Here is a 17,088-nt window from a genome sequence, read left to right as displayed (position 1 = left end):
CGACATATGTCGTCATAGACCTACTGATTGTTACTCTGGTATAGGCTATGGTATTATTTTTGGGCGTAAAACCAAAAATTTTTCGTACTCGACTACAATACTAAAGTAGTCTGTACGTCCTCTCAGGCTTATATTATAAACCGGAAAAATTTGATTGTTTGTTTGTTGATTGAAAAGATGTTTTCAACTTTATTCCTGATGAACATAGGCTATATTTTATCTGAGTATTCCCATGGAAAAGGTAACTAAGCAGTTGAAACCGCGGGAAATCTACGAGTTATATAATAAAAGGAACTTACCTAACAAAACACTTACTATCAAGCACACAACAAAACCTGTAGTTCCCAAAAATGATATGTCCTTTAAGAATAATCTGTAGTAAAACTGCCCCAGAGCAAATCCTCCGAGAAACCACAGCAGGACTTTTAGCTTCCTTTTGTATTGTGAAGGCATTTTGTATTGGCCTTGGCAGGTAGAATACGAGAAATTGTTTACACTTTTCTAGTCTTCCGAATATTGCCATATTCTATAATTTATATACATATTTATGTGTCTATAAATTGCTCACTTATATCTGTTACCTATATAACGGTTTATGCTTACAAAAGATTAAACATTGGTCTTATTTATATAACTTAAAAAACATCACAACTTTGACACTATGTATCTAAGCATCACAACGTGTTACGAATTGACAAATGTCATATATACAAAACATAGGGCATTTAAATTTGATATCTCATTGTCTCTGAGGAATTCTAATAATTTAAATTCTTAAAATTCCAAGAATTTATTATGGTATCTATGGAATTTATAATCTTGATATATTGCTAGAAATAGTTAGTGTGAGATCCGGTACAAGAAATAAATTATACAAACTATTTACTTTGACATATTGCAATTAGGTTGCCCAGTTAAATTTCGCCCGGATAATATTAAATGATCAAATTAATATGTTTTTTAATCTATTATAAATTTTATTGATAAAATAATAAATCAAAAAAATCATTAAATTATTATAAAACACGGCTAAAACTCACGTCATACAACGTCAGAGTATGCCCGAAAATTTCGAACCCATAGGGGGCCCTTAGTCGTAAACTAGTTCTTGCAACGCGGCACACTCCGACGTTGTATCACGTCATTTTCAGCCATATTTCATAGTAAACTAATACGAATAACACTCACGATAGTGAAAAATATATACGGCCCTTACAATTTTCAATAGTTCCTCTCGATTTCTCCAGGATTTCATCATCAGATCCTGGCTTCCTTATCATGGTACCACCCTCGGAACATCTCCTTTCCAACCAAAAAAGAATTATCCAAATTGGTCTATAAATGACGAAGTTATGCGCGAACACACATAAAAATATATATAATATATATTATATATATATATATATATATATATATATATATACGGTCGAATTGAGAAACCTCCTCCTTTTTTTTGAAGTCGGTTAAAAAAAAAACAACAATTATAACTTCGAGTTAATCGTTTATTATAATTAGTCTTATAAAATTCAATACAATTAGTACATAGAACTTACAAAATATTACATGAGAAATTCAGCACATGCTGTAACAACATAAACATTTTAAATGCTCTGTTCGAAATAAATATACATATTTCGGTAGATGTACCGCTCGCATTCAGTCTGGATACTTACAAAATCTAGCTATCTCAACTGGCTTCTATAGGAATGAGCGGGATATACAAAAAGCCTGGTCTAATCGATATTTTTTTTTATTTTTTAAAAGTTAGCCCTTAACTACAATCTCACCTGATTGTAAGTGATGATGCAACCTAAGATGGTAGGATGTAAATCCACACCCCTATTGGTTTCTACACGACATCGTATCGAACGCTAAATCGCTTGGCTTGTACGTCTTTGGCGGTAGGGTGGTAATTAGCCTCCCAGACAGACCTGGACCATTTAAGAAAACCTCTATCGGCACAGCCGGAGATCAAACCCAGGACCTCCGTCTTGTAAATCCACCGCGCATACCACTGCGCCACGGAGGCCGTTAAAATGAATGAATGTTAATATGTTTTTTTTTCAACTAGTCTTTTACACCGCTTACTAGCTTTGAGTTCTAGCCCTTTTGATAACGTACAGAATAGAACAATCATGGATAAAATAAATAGTATTTTTAATAAAAATAGATATAAATGTATAATGTATGTGATACGTTTTACCAAAATCTAACAGATTCAATTAGTTGATAGTTTGTAAATGTCAACTAATATGGTTTAGGTTAAAAGCCGCCGAAGAACCTTTTTACTCCAAACTCTTTTTTCCTTTACTCTGGTCCTTTTAGTTTGTGCAATTAATATTATTTGTTATTTGGGTAAAGTCAGTGAAAATGTAGTCCAAGAACTGGCGCAAATTATTTTGCTGCATAAATTAGGTAATGACCATTACAACAGTATACTAATTCACTAACTTTGACGTATGTATGTAATAGCTTGTCAAGTTCGTTGCTGACACTTCCATGATATGCGGGCGACGGGAGGAAATGATTGCGCGGGTTTGTGGTCGGGCCATCGGGAGTGTTACGAACGAGTAGAAATTGAAATTCTATGTAACAAATGTCATTCGGTGCCAACTGACAACTTTTCGTGGATATCATACAGTAGGTCGATGACATTTCTCAGTTGATTTGATGTTCATTTTAATAGGTTGTTAATAAAGACCAAATTAGTGAATGGGCCAACAGAAGGCAACATTGATGCATCTAACATGCGATTACAATCAACCAGTCACATAGATCCTACTAGCCTAGCAAACGTCAAGACATATCTTGTAAAAAAAACCTCGTCGACCAAAAAGCGGCGAAGTTGAAAATACCGTTTTCTCTTTCGACTTAACGCAACGAAACAGAGAGAGATATATTTTCGAGTCCATCGCTATTGGTCGACATCTTCCCTTGTATTGAGATTTATGTCGTGATCATCTTAGATGTTATTTTATATTGAGCAAGTTGGTATAAAGATCTGATGCAACTAATGTAACCCTTGTTTTATCAACACAACCGCAAACATTCTCACTATGAAGTATGATGTAATTTAATATCATTACAAACTATTTGACATGCTTTGTATAAATAAAACAAATGTAATACCTATTACAATAACATTTTAGGTTTTTAACAGAATAAATGTGTTCGTTGTTTCAGAATCAATAGATTATAAAAATAAAGTACGTGCATAAATTAACTCATCAAAGACAAGTTTTATTTTTGTAATAATGTTTCATTTTCTACAAAATAGTTAAAATAACAATAAATTTATTTAGTAAAATTTGTTCTACACCATGAACTTTCTAAAAGCTTTGCTTCTAAAAATAACATAAAGAGTTTATTTTCCACATTAAATAGAGGAATTTATTTATTTATAGTATAGTTTGAGTGAATTATTATGGCCTTTTTATTTTCTTAAATTCCATAAAAGACCCATTATTAAGGTAGTTCTTTCTATATTATCTTATTATTAGAAACTTGAACTGGGGCTGTAGCCATGTGGCACGGCGATTCTCTTTCTACAAACGCTAACGCTTCGAAAATTAAAAAAAATATATAGGAATGACATTTGCTATCGACAGGAGACGTTTTGTTAGTTTTCGAAGTAAGCGTTTCTCTTTCTACATTGAAAGAGAATCGACCCCTGTATAATCATCCTCTCAAAATTTTCCACTCGTTCTCGAACTAGGAAATTTCATAGCACATTCTACAAGAACACATCAATGTAATTAAACGCTGTGTTATAGTGCCGACTGGTACACAAATATTTAACTAATAAAGCTGTCTATAAGTAATTCTATTAATGTAAATTGATAAGATAATAAAAGTACAAATAAACCTTGAAGCGAAGCTTCTTTATGAATATTCGGGCCTTTCGTCGCGCGGCCATTTCTATCCGTGCTAAGCCCAACAATATTTAATACTGTAGATATGTTACGTAATCACCGCAAAAAGTAATCCGAATGCAGCTACTCCACTGAGTGGACACTTGCTTAATTTTGTGTTTACTTACATTATTTTTAGTTTATATAGTTTTTACACTTCCTAAACACACAACTCGACATTGTAGATGCTATCTAGATATTATTTGTTTAAATTTAAATAACTTTTGTTGTTTACAATGAGACTATATGAAATTAAGTCAATTAGCCACCTTTGTTCGCCTCAGTTTTGACGCGTTAGTAACATATCTAAAAGTATAAAATCTTTGGCTAAGCGTCATATTCTACCGTTAGTAGTAGAGCGTCAGATTTTACAGACTAAATATAGACAGTTAAAGTCCCTAGACGGCAATTTTTAAACGTGTAATTTTTTTAGAGAATTATATACAACTGAATAAAAATAACCAAATTATTGTATGGAATTTGACATTGAAAGTACATCAATATGTATGTATAATGAAGTATTGAGCTAGTTTACGCTTACGGCGTCCTCAACCAGGCAGACTTGATCCCTCATTCCTAGAGCTGTGCACCGAGACGCGGGTCGCGGCGGGCTGGTTACGCGAGCGCGGTGGGCGGGTCGCCGGCCGGCTCGCCGCTCACGTCCGTCACCATGGGCTCGTCCTCCTCGTGGGGTATCTCGAGCACCTTGGGCCCGTACAGCAGCAGGTATGCGCAGTGCCAGTCACCTGCAAAAAAAAAATCATATTAATTAGAGATGGGCCGAGTACTCGGTTGATACTCGGTACTCGGCGTACTCGGCGGATTTTTTGATACTCGTACTCGGCCGAATAACTCGGTCGGTGAATGCCGAGTATACCTTGTTTAAGAAAAGCATTATTTAGGTACATATAATTAAAACAACACTGTTAATCAAGAAGTATTTATTAGTAATTTAGCAAATCTTTGAAAATCTCAATAAAATTAAAATGAAACATTTAAAAGAGCAACTGTTGAGTTTCTCGTCGCTCTTCTCAACAGGAGACTGCGTCTTCTGAGCTGGTGGTCAGTGGCAGTCAGTGGTGGTGGAGTCATTACAAATAGTCAAATTTGACGTTTCAAAAGTAAGCCTACTTGAAAAAAACTATTTTGAATTGAATTGAATTAATACTTGTTTACGCGCGCGAAATGGGAATTTGATTGAGCCGAGTTACTCGGCCGAGTACTCATTTGAAAAAAAATTGAACCGAGTAAAACTCGGTACTCGTTACTCGGCAAAAGTGTTACTCGGCGCATCCCTAATATTAATATTATTTTGTTCGGTCCATACAAAGTTAACTTTAAAAAGAATAGCGACCCCGCACTAGTAAGCGCAGTGTTGGCCGACCCCCCACCAGGTGGACTGACGACATCAAGCGAGTCGCAGGGATTCGCTGGATGCAGGTGGCCCAGTATCGTGATGTTTGGAAGTCCCTACAAAAGGCCTATGTCCTGCAGTGGACGTCCATCGGCTGATATGATGATGATGATGATGATAATGATGATGAATATTATTTTATATATATCTTAGCTTCCATAGATTCACCGTGCGGGTGCCGGGTCCATCGCGTGGTAGAGAGAAAAACTCCGAGCAGAGTCCCGAACTTGTGACTACAGGATGTAGGGTTAAGGAATTCTTTGACGATCGATCAACACTCCCCGTTCTCTGTTCGCGTTGTTCTCCCTGCCTAGCCAAATTTGGTAAGATCCTATCAGAGCAGCTTTGGATACTCGTTCGAGTTACCGAGTTGCCACAAATTCTCTGTATTGTCGAACTGAGGTTTCTTGCTTAAAGCAATTAGAAAACTTCTAGGTAATTGTAAAGAGATGAAAAATTTTCTGTCGCACATAACTTATAAAGCAAATCTAAAGCTGTTTTACTGTTAATTGTTATTTTAAATCCCTCGCTTTGGTTGTAGGTCAATCTTAGAATTCTTTACGACCCACGCGACGTAGTGGCCGGAGGAGGACGAGCGGCCGCGGTGCGTCAGCCGGCAGTCAGTGTGCTCACCTCCGCCGCTGAGCTTGAGCACTTCCTCCTCGGTGACGGCCGTGACGGTGTCGTCGTCGCAGCGCAGCCAGCCGCTGCCGCGCGCCACCCACGCAACGTAGTGGCCGGAGGAGGACGAGCGGCCGCGGTGCGTCAGCCGGCAGTCAGTGTGCTCACCTCCGCCGCTGAGCTTGAGCACTTCCTCCTCGGTGACGGCCGTGACGGTGTCGTCGTCGCAGCGCAGCCAGCCGCTGCCGCGCGCCACCCACGCGACGTAGTGGCCGGAGGAGGACGAGCGGCCGCGGTGCGTCAGCCGGCAGTCAGTGTGCTCACCTCCGCCGCTGAGCTTGAGCACTTCCTCCTCGGTGACGGCCGTGACGGTGTCGTCGTCGCAGCGCAGCCAGCCGCTGCCGCGCGCCACCCACGCGACGTAGTGGCCGGAGGAGGACGAGCGGCCGCGGTGCGTCAGCCGGCAGTCAGTGTGCTCACCTCCGCCGCTGAGCTTGAGCACTTCCTCCTCGGTGACGGCCGTGACGGTGTCGTCGTCGCAGCGCAGCCAGCCGCTGCCGCGCGCCACCCACGCGACGTAGTGGCCGGAGGAGGACGAGCGGCCGCGGTGCGTCAGCACGGCCTGCAGCCGGTAGTAGCCGCTGTTGTTGCTGCCCACATCTATACGTACAATATGAACAATGTGCTTTAGACCACACGACTGAAATAAAACTTCCATCTTTGAGTCTCAGGCATAAAATGCATCACAAAAGGATCTTGAAGTGTGATGCAAGGAGGGATTCTTTCAATGTTCTCTAACAACGCCATCTAAGTAAAACTGTAGTCAAGGGCTGACTTGAAAAGAATAAAAGAAATACTAGCATGTCCTGTGAAGAATTGCTCTGATAGAGGTGATGGTTTAACGTCAAGTGGGTCATCTGCTTGTTCCATCAAATAGTACTGTAAAATAAATAAACAGAGTTGTAAAAAAGGGAATTTAACAAGGTACTTACCGTCATTAAACCAATATGGTACAACAGTCTTTTTCTTAGCCTCTTTTTTACTGTCTCCGTGATTCTTATTTTTGGAACCTAAAGCTGATTCAACGGCTGCATCTTCCAACTCCTACAATAAAATATTGTCATTCATTACATTTTATTTAATTGTTTTATTTATATTAAGAGTATGCTAACAGTTGAGCAATTTGGTAGATGTAACAGTGTATAGATACGATTATTACTTTCAAAGCTACAGGGACATGTTTGCGGTGATGCCGTGAGTCGCACAATAAGCCCCATATTAATATGGCAAAACTATGACGTCACAATTTCGTCAATTTTGTTGGCGAAATTGGATGCTATGCAAGTATAGTGCGACACAAAAGAATAGATAATTCATAGGGCAACCCTGTGTTCTGTCATCCACTTGGGATTGCAACTACCTTGATACTTTATAGCACATTGATAATTTGTTCTATACATAGATAATATTATGTTGTTATTTTAAATAAGGTGATGGGTTGAAATTAATATTACTATCTAATTGAAATAAATTTATGAATATATTTATTTGGAAAATACTACCTAGTCCCGAGCATCATGTTATGGGTTTGTACCAATAACATAATGCTGATTTTATGATTTAAATTTAAAAGAAAATCTAAGTAAATGATATTTATTATAATTTGTCTGGTATTTATCCGAATTTCCACTATGATTTTAATTGATGAAACTATCAATTCATCACCATCTATAAAGACAGATCTTTCTGATAATGACGGTAAATGTGGTGTTGCAACACAGCAAGTTAACTAGTTCCATTTGTATGAGCCGTGATAGCCCAGTGGCTCTGCCTCTGATTCCGGAGGGAGTGGGTTCGAATCCCGGTCTGGGGCATGCACTACCAACTTTTCAGTTGTGAGCATTTTAAGAAATTAAAAGTGACGCGTCTCAAACAGTGAAAGAAAAACAATGTGAGGAAACCTGCATACCTGAAAATTTTCTTAATTTACTATGTGTGTGAAGTCTGCCAATCCGCATTGGGACAGCATGATGGACTATTGGCCTAACCCCTCTCATTCTGAGAGGAGACTCGAGCTCAGCAGTGAGCCGAATATGGGTTGATGACGATAGATTACCTTGAACTTATTCCTCATGGGCGCCAACCGCTCCTGCAGCTCGGGCGAGCACAGCTCGTACACGTCCAGCTCCAGCGGGAACTTCACGTCCTTCAGGATCTTGGCGTTGATGGACTCCTTCTCCTTGAAGAAGAACCGCACGAACTGCACCGTCAGGTACGCTGGCAACCGGCTGATTTTACTCTGAAATAAGTACACTACTAGTAATATTTTATCACTTAGCGTCTAGATTTTTTGACTCTTTAATATTTTTAAATTGATAATAATAATATTTCTTTCTTGACCTAGTGACTTATAACGACTTATAATACGTAATGGATAATGTTACTAGGTACGCAAAATCATTTGAAACTTCGTTGCATTAGAGCTTTTATGTATATAGTTTCTGTTTTATTTAAAAATACCAAATAGTTATGATTTAACATTCAAAGTTCGCATAAAATATGTCCAAAACGGAGAAAATAATGTTCGGTCGTCTTCCTAATATACAAATGCGAAAGGTCATTCTCACGAAATTTCGAAAACCGCCTGACGTTAAAAGATGAAATTTGGCAGGGAGGTAGTCCATTATAGTTAGTAGGTATCCCCTAATAATAGATTTTGCGATAGGGCCGGATTAAACAAGTCTAGAGGCTCTCACAAGTTTGTATGAATGTCCTTGATTTTTTATGCTACAAACTTGAAATTTGGCAGGGAGGTAGTAAACAGTTTAACAGAGTTAATGTACGTTTGTTATGAATGGATTTTGTGATAGGGCCGGGTTAAGGAGGTCTAAAGGCTTTCGCAAATTCATATGAAAATCGTCGTGATAGCCCAGTGGGCATGACCTCTGCCTCCAATTCCGGAGGGTGTGGGTTCGAATCCGGTCCGGGGCATGCACCTCAACTTTTCAGTTGTGTGAATTTTAAGAAATTAAATATCACGTATATCACTCTACCCCCATTTTTTACCCGCGATTTTAGGATTTTTGTGTGTAAATATAGAAAACTGAATTAGCTAATATTTAATATAAAAGCAAAAAAATAAATAATTTACTATTTTAAGTTTTTCTGATCTTCTTATTCCTATTCCTTTTGACAAAACGGAGAAATATTTATCAAAATTTTATAAAATTTCTATTTTATCAAAATTCAATAAAGACGTTTTCTACTCTTTCTTAACTTACAGTTTTTGTGTAGACCGCATCTCTACCAAGTGTTTCTGACATCTTTGTGATTTGTTCTGACATTTTCTGTAACAAAATAAAATAATATTTATTATTTTTAACACCCTAAACGTGTAACGTTTATTTGTCTCCGGGTTGGGTAGAGTTAGGGTTGGATAAGGGGTAGGGTAAAAAAGGTATAGGGTGGAAGTAGGGTAGAGTAGGGACTAATCAAAGCAAAGCTTGACGGGGTCTGCTAGTATATGTATAAAAACGAAAGGCACACAATCTCGAAAACCGAGAGGTAGTTTATAGTTAGCAGATGTTCGCGAAGAAGGAAAGGGCGTCCCCTAGTTAAATATAATATTAAATAATCTTACCGATCGTAGACCGGTCTGCAAGTATTTGACATCCTGTGAGATGAAGCAGGAGAGCTGCAGGAAGGTCTCGGAAGACCGTGTGGGAGGTTCGTCTGCCTCACTGCACACCAGCTCTACGTCCAGGGTGCCACCGAAGAACTGCTCCACCAGGGATTTGCTGGAACATGTGCATAGAAGGTTCATACAAAAGTACGCAATAACGACCTCCATAGAAACTTAGATTTACCTTTAATAGGTAGTTACATGAAACAGCTCTCTCGAAACTATTTCGACAGAGCTGCCATAAATCCCAACCAACTAGTGGTTGAGGCTTGCAACTACACTCCCAACCTTAACGCTAACTTCAAGCAGAGGCGACCCAAGAACGTTCTTTACGATCCAGACGATGACATGACGACCGACAATGCTTCCCGGGCAACACAATCACAAGCTACACAGCGTCTTCGCCGGCGAAGACGAGGTCCCCGATATCTAACGTCACCCGGACGTGGGTTTTCTAACTCACGATCTTGGGGGCGTCCGGACTGATTCACGGTTACACCCTCCCGAATGGACGAGCCGAGGTCCGAGTCAAATAGGAGACGCCCTTAAAGAGTCGTTCCGTCCTCTATCTTTATTTCAGCGATGCTTCTGCGCTCGCCCATACCCCCCGGTGACGCCGTACTGGTCCCACATGGAGCCATCGGCACTTACTTGACACGAAAAAAAAAATCATACAAAACATTCTTTCTGACGTAGTCAGGTGAAAACTCAACTTTTCTGGTGTTATTCTGACGATAAACCTTTAGATGAGTGTACTACAAACACCTGAATCTTAAGTTATATACAAGCTCTTTTGATAATGTGTACTAAAAACTCTTTCAGACCCGGAAGTAGCATAATTATCATTAGCATTTAAATATTATTTATCTACTAGCGGACGCCCGGGACTTCGTCCGCCCTTAGACTTCTTTAATTCAGCCCTTACAGTAGTATTGCTGTAAAAATGGAGTAACTTCTCCCGTTTTCCCAACATTTCCTTTCACTGCTCTGCTCCTATTGATCGTAGCATAATGAAAATATACTATAACCTGCCCAGGAGTATGAAGAATAATTGTACCAAGACTTTTTGTTTCTATAACAAACATACAGACAGACAAAGATTTTACTGATTGCATTTTTGACATCAGTATCGATCACTAATTACCCGCTAAATAGTTATTTTGGAAATATATTTCATGTACAGAATTGACCTGTCTACAGATTTATTATAAGTATAGATAAGATCAACTCACCTATCTGGTTCTTGTGATATAGGCAGCCTACTCCTCAAAGCGCGCACAATTTCCGACCAACACTCTGAAGCGTCCTGTGGTAACAAACTGTATATAACACAAACACGACTACAAACTCTGTACAATATTCTAAATGCAGTACTCTTAACAAATTAGCCCGCTTCCATCTTAGATTGCATCATCACTTACCATCAGGTAAGATAGCAGTCAAGGGCTGACTTGTAAAGAATAAAAAAAAAGTAAAGTTCCCCACAATACTAAGAGTCTCAATCATCAGCCTGTATCTGTCCACTGCTGGTCTGGCCTTTCCGAGGTTAGGAAGGTGGAGGCACCTTCCTAATCCAGCCACTTCCTCCACTCTCCACTACCTTCTTAATGTTGTTGGACCATCTATACTGTAGCCGAAACCAATGAGTACCTGATGTAAACAAACCATAAATCATGATGAATAGGGTTGACACATATTCAATTATAAAGAATATCTTATTTTAACACCATTTCACATTTAAACAATAAAGTTTTACATCAACTCTATAGTCTATAATATAACTTAACCGTCAACGATGTAAAACATAGCAAATTATGCTTAAAACAAAAGTTATAATCCGTTTTATTAATATTAAATATCTGACAGCCCTATAAGTTAGTTTAAATCACAGGTTCTAAACATTTGGATTATTTTTAATCAATCGACCAATTGAAGAAGGTATGATAAAACGATACAACACCATTGGCGTTGTGTGCTTTTTATATTTTGCCATATCATATTATATTGTAACCTTACTAAATTAAAAAGCTCTCAGAACATGAGAATCGGCTAACACGTCATGTTAAAAAAGAACCCGTCTGTGCGGCCTATTCGAAAATTTTAGTACTGTAAAGTCAGTCAGTTGTCCTTTTATATATTTATATTTACTAGTGGACGCCCGCGACACTGTGTGGGTGGCACCGCCCTATTTACGCCACTGGGCCAAGCTACGCCACTGATCTATAGTGTATCTTCGAATAGCTCACCTGTTGCGCTAGCTGGCCGCCCGCGCCGCGCTCGGCCAGGCGCGGCGCAGCTGCGTGCAGCGCGTGCAGCAGGCGCGCGACTGCCGCGGCGCAGGCGCCCGCGCCGCCGCTCTCCAGCGCGCGCACAGTTTCACTCATCGCCGACGTCAGCGCGCCCGCCGTCCCACCTCCTGACGCTGATTAAAACTCATTTTACACTAGTGGACGCCTGCGACTTTGATTTGCAATGTCAAACTATAAGTATAAGCCTTCCTCTGAAATCAAACTTTATCTAAATACTAGCGGACGCCCGCGACTTTGTCCGCGTGGAATTCAGTTTTTCTCAAATCCCGCGAGAACCATGGATTTTACCATTATACAAAATTCATCCTGATCGGTTCAGCCGTTTAGCCGTGAAAAGGTAACAGAAAGACATACTTCCGCATTTTTAATGTTATATATAGAACTTATACATTTGCTAAAACTAGTTACCAGCATATTTGTATTGAGAATTGGTTTTCTTTCTACTTTCCTGGGCCTTTTCTGCACCTGATTATATTGATTATACGCATTTAAGAATTGTTTGATCAGTGCTTTAAAACACATAGCAGAAACCCGCGGATTCACCCGCGTAGTTCCCCTTTCTCGTGAAAATACGGAGATAAAATAAATGACCCTCACAAATAACGTGGCATACTAGTGGTAAAAGAATTTTCATAATTGGTTTAGTAGATCTAGAGATTACCCCTACAATACCACAAACTTTATATCTTTATAATATTTGTATAGCTACAAATACCTACTCTCTGTTCACCTTGCAAATCATCTTACATTTTTGGACACGAGTCAAAATGTCAAGTGACTTGACTATGAGTCAGTTTGTTCACTCACATTTATCATAGCTGAGAAGGGCGGTCCTCAACTCGGGGACAGTCTTGAGGCACTGCACTGTGGCATTCATGTAGCAAGTGTTCCCCAGGTTTATAAGGCCTTCTGGGAGATCCAGCTGCAAAATGTTACATATATTAAACAAAATTATTCATATATTTAATTATCTATCATCATATAATTTAGGTTTTTAACCTCCAACACTTAAAGAGGGTTACAAGTTTGAGTTTCGTTCCTGTAAGGGGCACCATACCACTTAATAGGCTAGTTGACATTTTTTTAAATGGTCTTGAATTGTTTGTTATTAAAATGAAAAAAAATATCATATTTTTTGAGACATAAAAATACATGAAAACTGCAATTTTTAAATATATATTTTAGACAGCACGAGCCAAAACACTGTCAGCCATGATTGTCTATATTTTATTGTTTCATAACACCACATAAAAACTAAACAGTGTTCGTTAAGATTTCAAATTATCAAGTATTTTCATGTTTATTCCTTTAGTGACATCAAGTAGCATGTTTGGAAATATTTATAAAATATATAATTTTTAAATCTTCCATGTAATCCTTATCTTTTATTAATTAATATATTTCTTTTATTGATATATTTTAGACTCTTATTCCATGTACTGTACGAAATTAATAGTTGTTTATATTAAATTTGATATGAATCAACTACTATTGTATGAACTGTTTGGATGCAGTTTTTATATTTCAAAGATGCTTCTTCGATATGTTTGATCAAAATTCAAAAAAATGTAACTTACAGCAGAAGCCAGCTCAGACTCATTCATATCCTCAACAAAGCGAGTCTGTTCCACTGGCGCAGCTGGCACATCTTCCTCTTTGCTGCCCATCACTAGTACTAGTGCATTCTGAAACAGTCATATTTTTATTATTTTACATTTATATTAGGTAATTGCCAAGTCTTGAGTCTGCTCTAAACACAAGAAGTATGGCTTTACAATATACAAAAACATAGACCAGCATCCAGCAAGGTTACTATAGATGTGCAGTTCAATGTGTTCCAACTTCAGAGCAGTCTGCTCTAAAGAAGAAGTTTAAGCTTACCAATACATGAAATTTCAACCATCTACATAATATGATTATTATAAAATGAAAGTAAGGTAAAAATAAATACATTGTCTAGAAAAGATCACTTTGGGGATAAAACCAGCTTTGCATTTTAAATAGCTTCTATTCCATTAACTAGAACTTGTTTGTTAGTTTCTAAGAATGCAATAAATGAAAATGAAACAGTTAAAAAAATTGTATATTGACTACTGAGGATAATTTAGTAAATTAAATAAAAAATTGTATAATCTTAAATGAAGTAAATTACAAACACTTTGATATTAAATTCATCATCAACAGCTCACTGTTGAGCACAAGTTTCCTCTCAGAATGAAAAAGGTTATGCCTTAGTCCACCACACTGGTCCAATGCAGATTGGCAGACATAAAGAATTAAGAAAATTCTCAGGTATATAGGTTTCCTCACAATGTTTTCGATATTAACTTACATTTGACAATTTGAAATTAGCCCAGCTGTCATCTCGAAGTGTGACCCCCTTGCAGACAACTTTCTGTCTCTCAGGCTGTACACCGGTCAGGGCAAATATCTGAGCCTTGAACACAACCGGCTCATCTTCTGTGTTCACCTCCACATCGGGATACATCTCCTTCCCCCATTTAACTTTAACTGTGGGAGTAAGGAAGAGATGTATATATAGTTAAGTTGTAAGTATACATTACATTACATATTTATGTTATGGAAAAGCAGGTATTCAGTTTTTTTTGGAATTCTATAATTCTTCATTTAAGAGACTAGACTTAAAGAGGACAGGCCCTAAAAATGAACCCTACCTACTGGACAATTGTTGCATTAAGTCCTAGCACAAGCACAGACATGGAAGAAACAAGAGGAATAAGGAAAAAGCTTGACCCCCTGTTCTGTTCTTTTTGTTTTTCCTACAATTGGTGTTTGATTAACATTTTCTCAATTTTAACTTTATAAAAAATCTGGATGTATGGCTTTGGGGCACAGCACTCCAATATTGAAATACTCCAGAGATACCAGAACCTAAAGCCATACTCAATGGCATTGTTTACCAACAAACTAACTAGAAATGAGGGCATAAATCACTAGTGATTTCGTACTTAATAATAATTATAACTAACTTGTTCTTAAATTAATTAAAACAGTACACATTGAGTATGAAGGTATAATCGTTAGAGATCGTTAGAGATCTTAATAATAATTATAAATAATTTGTTCTTAAATTAATTAAAACAGTACACATTGAGTAGGGCTGCTGTAGTATAGTATTCCGCACAAAACTAAATGCCCCCAAAACAGCAGACATGCATGAATACCTTAAAATGCCGACAGTCAAGGAAGAAATAACAAATGGTCTTGCCAAATTGCTAATCACGCCTGGTAAGACCAAAAGGCTAAAGCGATTCACTGTGAATTGTGTGGTGGACAGTAATACCTTAAAAAGGACCACAACACAAAGAGTCGCCTAATGGCGTAACTGGGAAAAAAACAGTTTATAGTCAAGAAACTGAACACTGATAGATGTAACTGACCACAAAAAAAAAGTTCAATCGCAATTCACATCGCGGCCATAGTTACTTCGCGATAGATGGATTTGCGGCCTAATGTTACCTTGACCCACAGTGAGTCAACAAGTTTGTGGTATAATTATTATAAACTACGAAACACCATTCATTTGTTTTTCATCTAAATGTACACTTAAAACTAAACTAATAAAGAAAACTATACGAATACACCGTCATTATAATAAAGCCGGTATTTTCGAGTTTATCGTCAGACTGGAGTTTTTATTAAAAAAAAGTAGCATTTTCTGGCAATTTAAAGAAAATTATAGGCGAAAGTAAACTATTCTATAACATTGATGAATGAATGTACACAAAATAAATTTGAAAAAATATTCTATCGAAACATAGCTCTAACCTCAAATAGTCTAATGATTAAGCAAATTATTTTTGAATATATATTGATGTAATTACCTGAAACCTTTGGCATGTTTAAAGTATCTAAACTCAACGTTTAAATAAATAATATTATTCGATTTTTGGAATTACAGAATTGAAAGTCACGATTGATTTACTTGAAGTTGAACGAACTTCGTGAATCGTGGATTTCTTATAATGACATTGACAGTTGACAATTGACATTGATAGTGATAGACTTCAAATTCAAAGCACAGACGACAGAGGAAAAATAAATTATGATTCTAGCTTTATGGTATACATCCACAGAAGAATTACACCACAAACTTTCGAACGCCGGTAGTGGCCAGACCTTCGTGATTTCATAAAAGCTGAAAGTTTGCCATAAACCGTCGTGGCAAGTTAAATGGTAAACCCAACCCTGTAAAGCCTGCTAAATCGTGTCACTCAGTATTTCATTCCTAAATTATTTTCCAAACCAAGTTGCCTAACGCACTTAGGTATATTTAGATAGCATAGCATGAGCTGGCCAATACATAATAAGGAGAAGTAGAAGATCTGACTATTACAAGCTAATTCTTTCAAATAGTTGGCGGAACGTATCTTGTGGTTCCCTTCCCTTGGTATTATCGCCAACAATATTTTTGTAGGAGACCGGATGCGAAAAACATCGTGAGGAAACCTGCATACCAGAGACTCAAGCTCATCAGTGAGCCAAATATGGGTTGAATGGGTTTATGTTAATATTTTTGTCTGTCTGTCTGTATGTTCGTTATAGAAACTAAAACTACTGAAAACGGATTTTAACGAAACCTGGTACTATTCTTCATACTCCTGGGCTGGTTGTAATACACATTTCATCACGCTACGATCAATAGGAGCAGAGCAGTGAAGGGAAATGTTGGGAAAACGGGAGAAGTTACTCCATTTTTACTGCGATACTGAATACTGTAAGGGCTGGTTTAAAGAGGTCTAAGGGCAGACGAAATCACAATCGTCCGCTAGTGAGATAATAAAATAAAATACAGTACAGTTAAGTTGGATTAGATTAGGGTTAGTACCTGTATGAAATATAAGCGCGGTACTTTTCACTCCTTTTTTATTATTTTTATCTGGAAAACTCAAAATCTATAGTACAGTAAGGAGCCAGATTAATATTATTTTATCGACTGTCGTTTTCACTCCTATGGCTTTTCGCGATTATGAAAAGGAGAAAATATTGGTCATATTTAAAAAACAACTTTTATTAATGACAAAGATTTACTTATAGAAGGATTAGTTTCATTGAAAATTGGAATTTTGCAGAAAACTTAACGACAATTTTTAATGGATGTTTGGTATTTGAATAAAATTTGATTGGTGA

The 17,088-nt window shown here is 37.7% G+C and overlaps 1 protein-coding gene across 1 annotated transcript; it reads right to left on the bottom strand.

Moving 5' to 3' along the window:
* Positions 1-1,481: 1,481 nt before the first annotated feature.
* LOC112047184 (ubiquitin carboxyl-terminal hydrolase 14) lies at positions 1,482-15,940 on the bottom strand. The gene is made up of 12 exons (XM_052887810.1): positions 15,783-15,940; positions 14,270-14,448; positions 13,515-13,622; positions 12,745-12,859; positions 11,875-12,050; positions 10,861-10,934; positions 9,587-9,743; positions 9,228-9,293; positions 8,063-8,245; positions 6,939-7,050; positions 5,959-6,606; positions 1,482-4,657 (listed from the first exon to the last, which is right to left on the bottom strand). Exons 1-12 carry the CDS (start codon positions 15,796-15,798, stop codon positions 4,527-4,529), a joined length of 1,965 nt encoding a protein of 654 aa, XP_052743770.1. The 5' UTR covers positions 15,799-15,940; the 3' UTR covers positions 1,482-4,526.
* Positions 15,941-17,088: the final 1,148 nt, after the last annotated feature.

The sequence above is a fragment of the Bicyclus anynana genome, chromosome 20 (genome assembly GCF_947172395.1).
Source record: "Bicyclus anynana chromosome 20, ilBicAnyn1.1, whole genome shotgun sequence".
Taxonomy (NCBI): Eukaryota; Metazoa; Arthropoda; class Insecta; order Lepidoptera; family Nymphalidae; genus Bicyclus; species Bicyclus anynana.
Note: the sequence above shows the minus strand (reverse complement) of the source record. Positions and strands in the feature narration are given on the sequence as shown.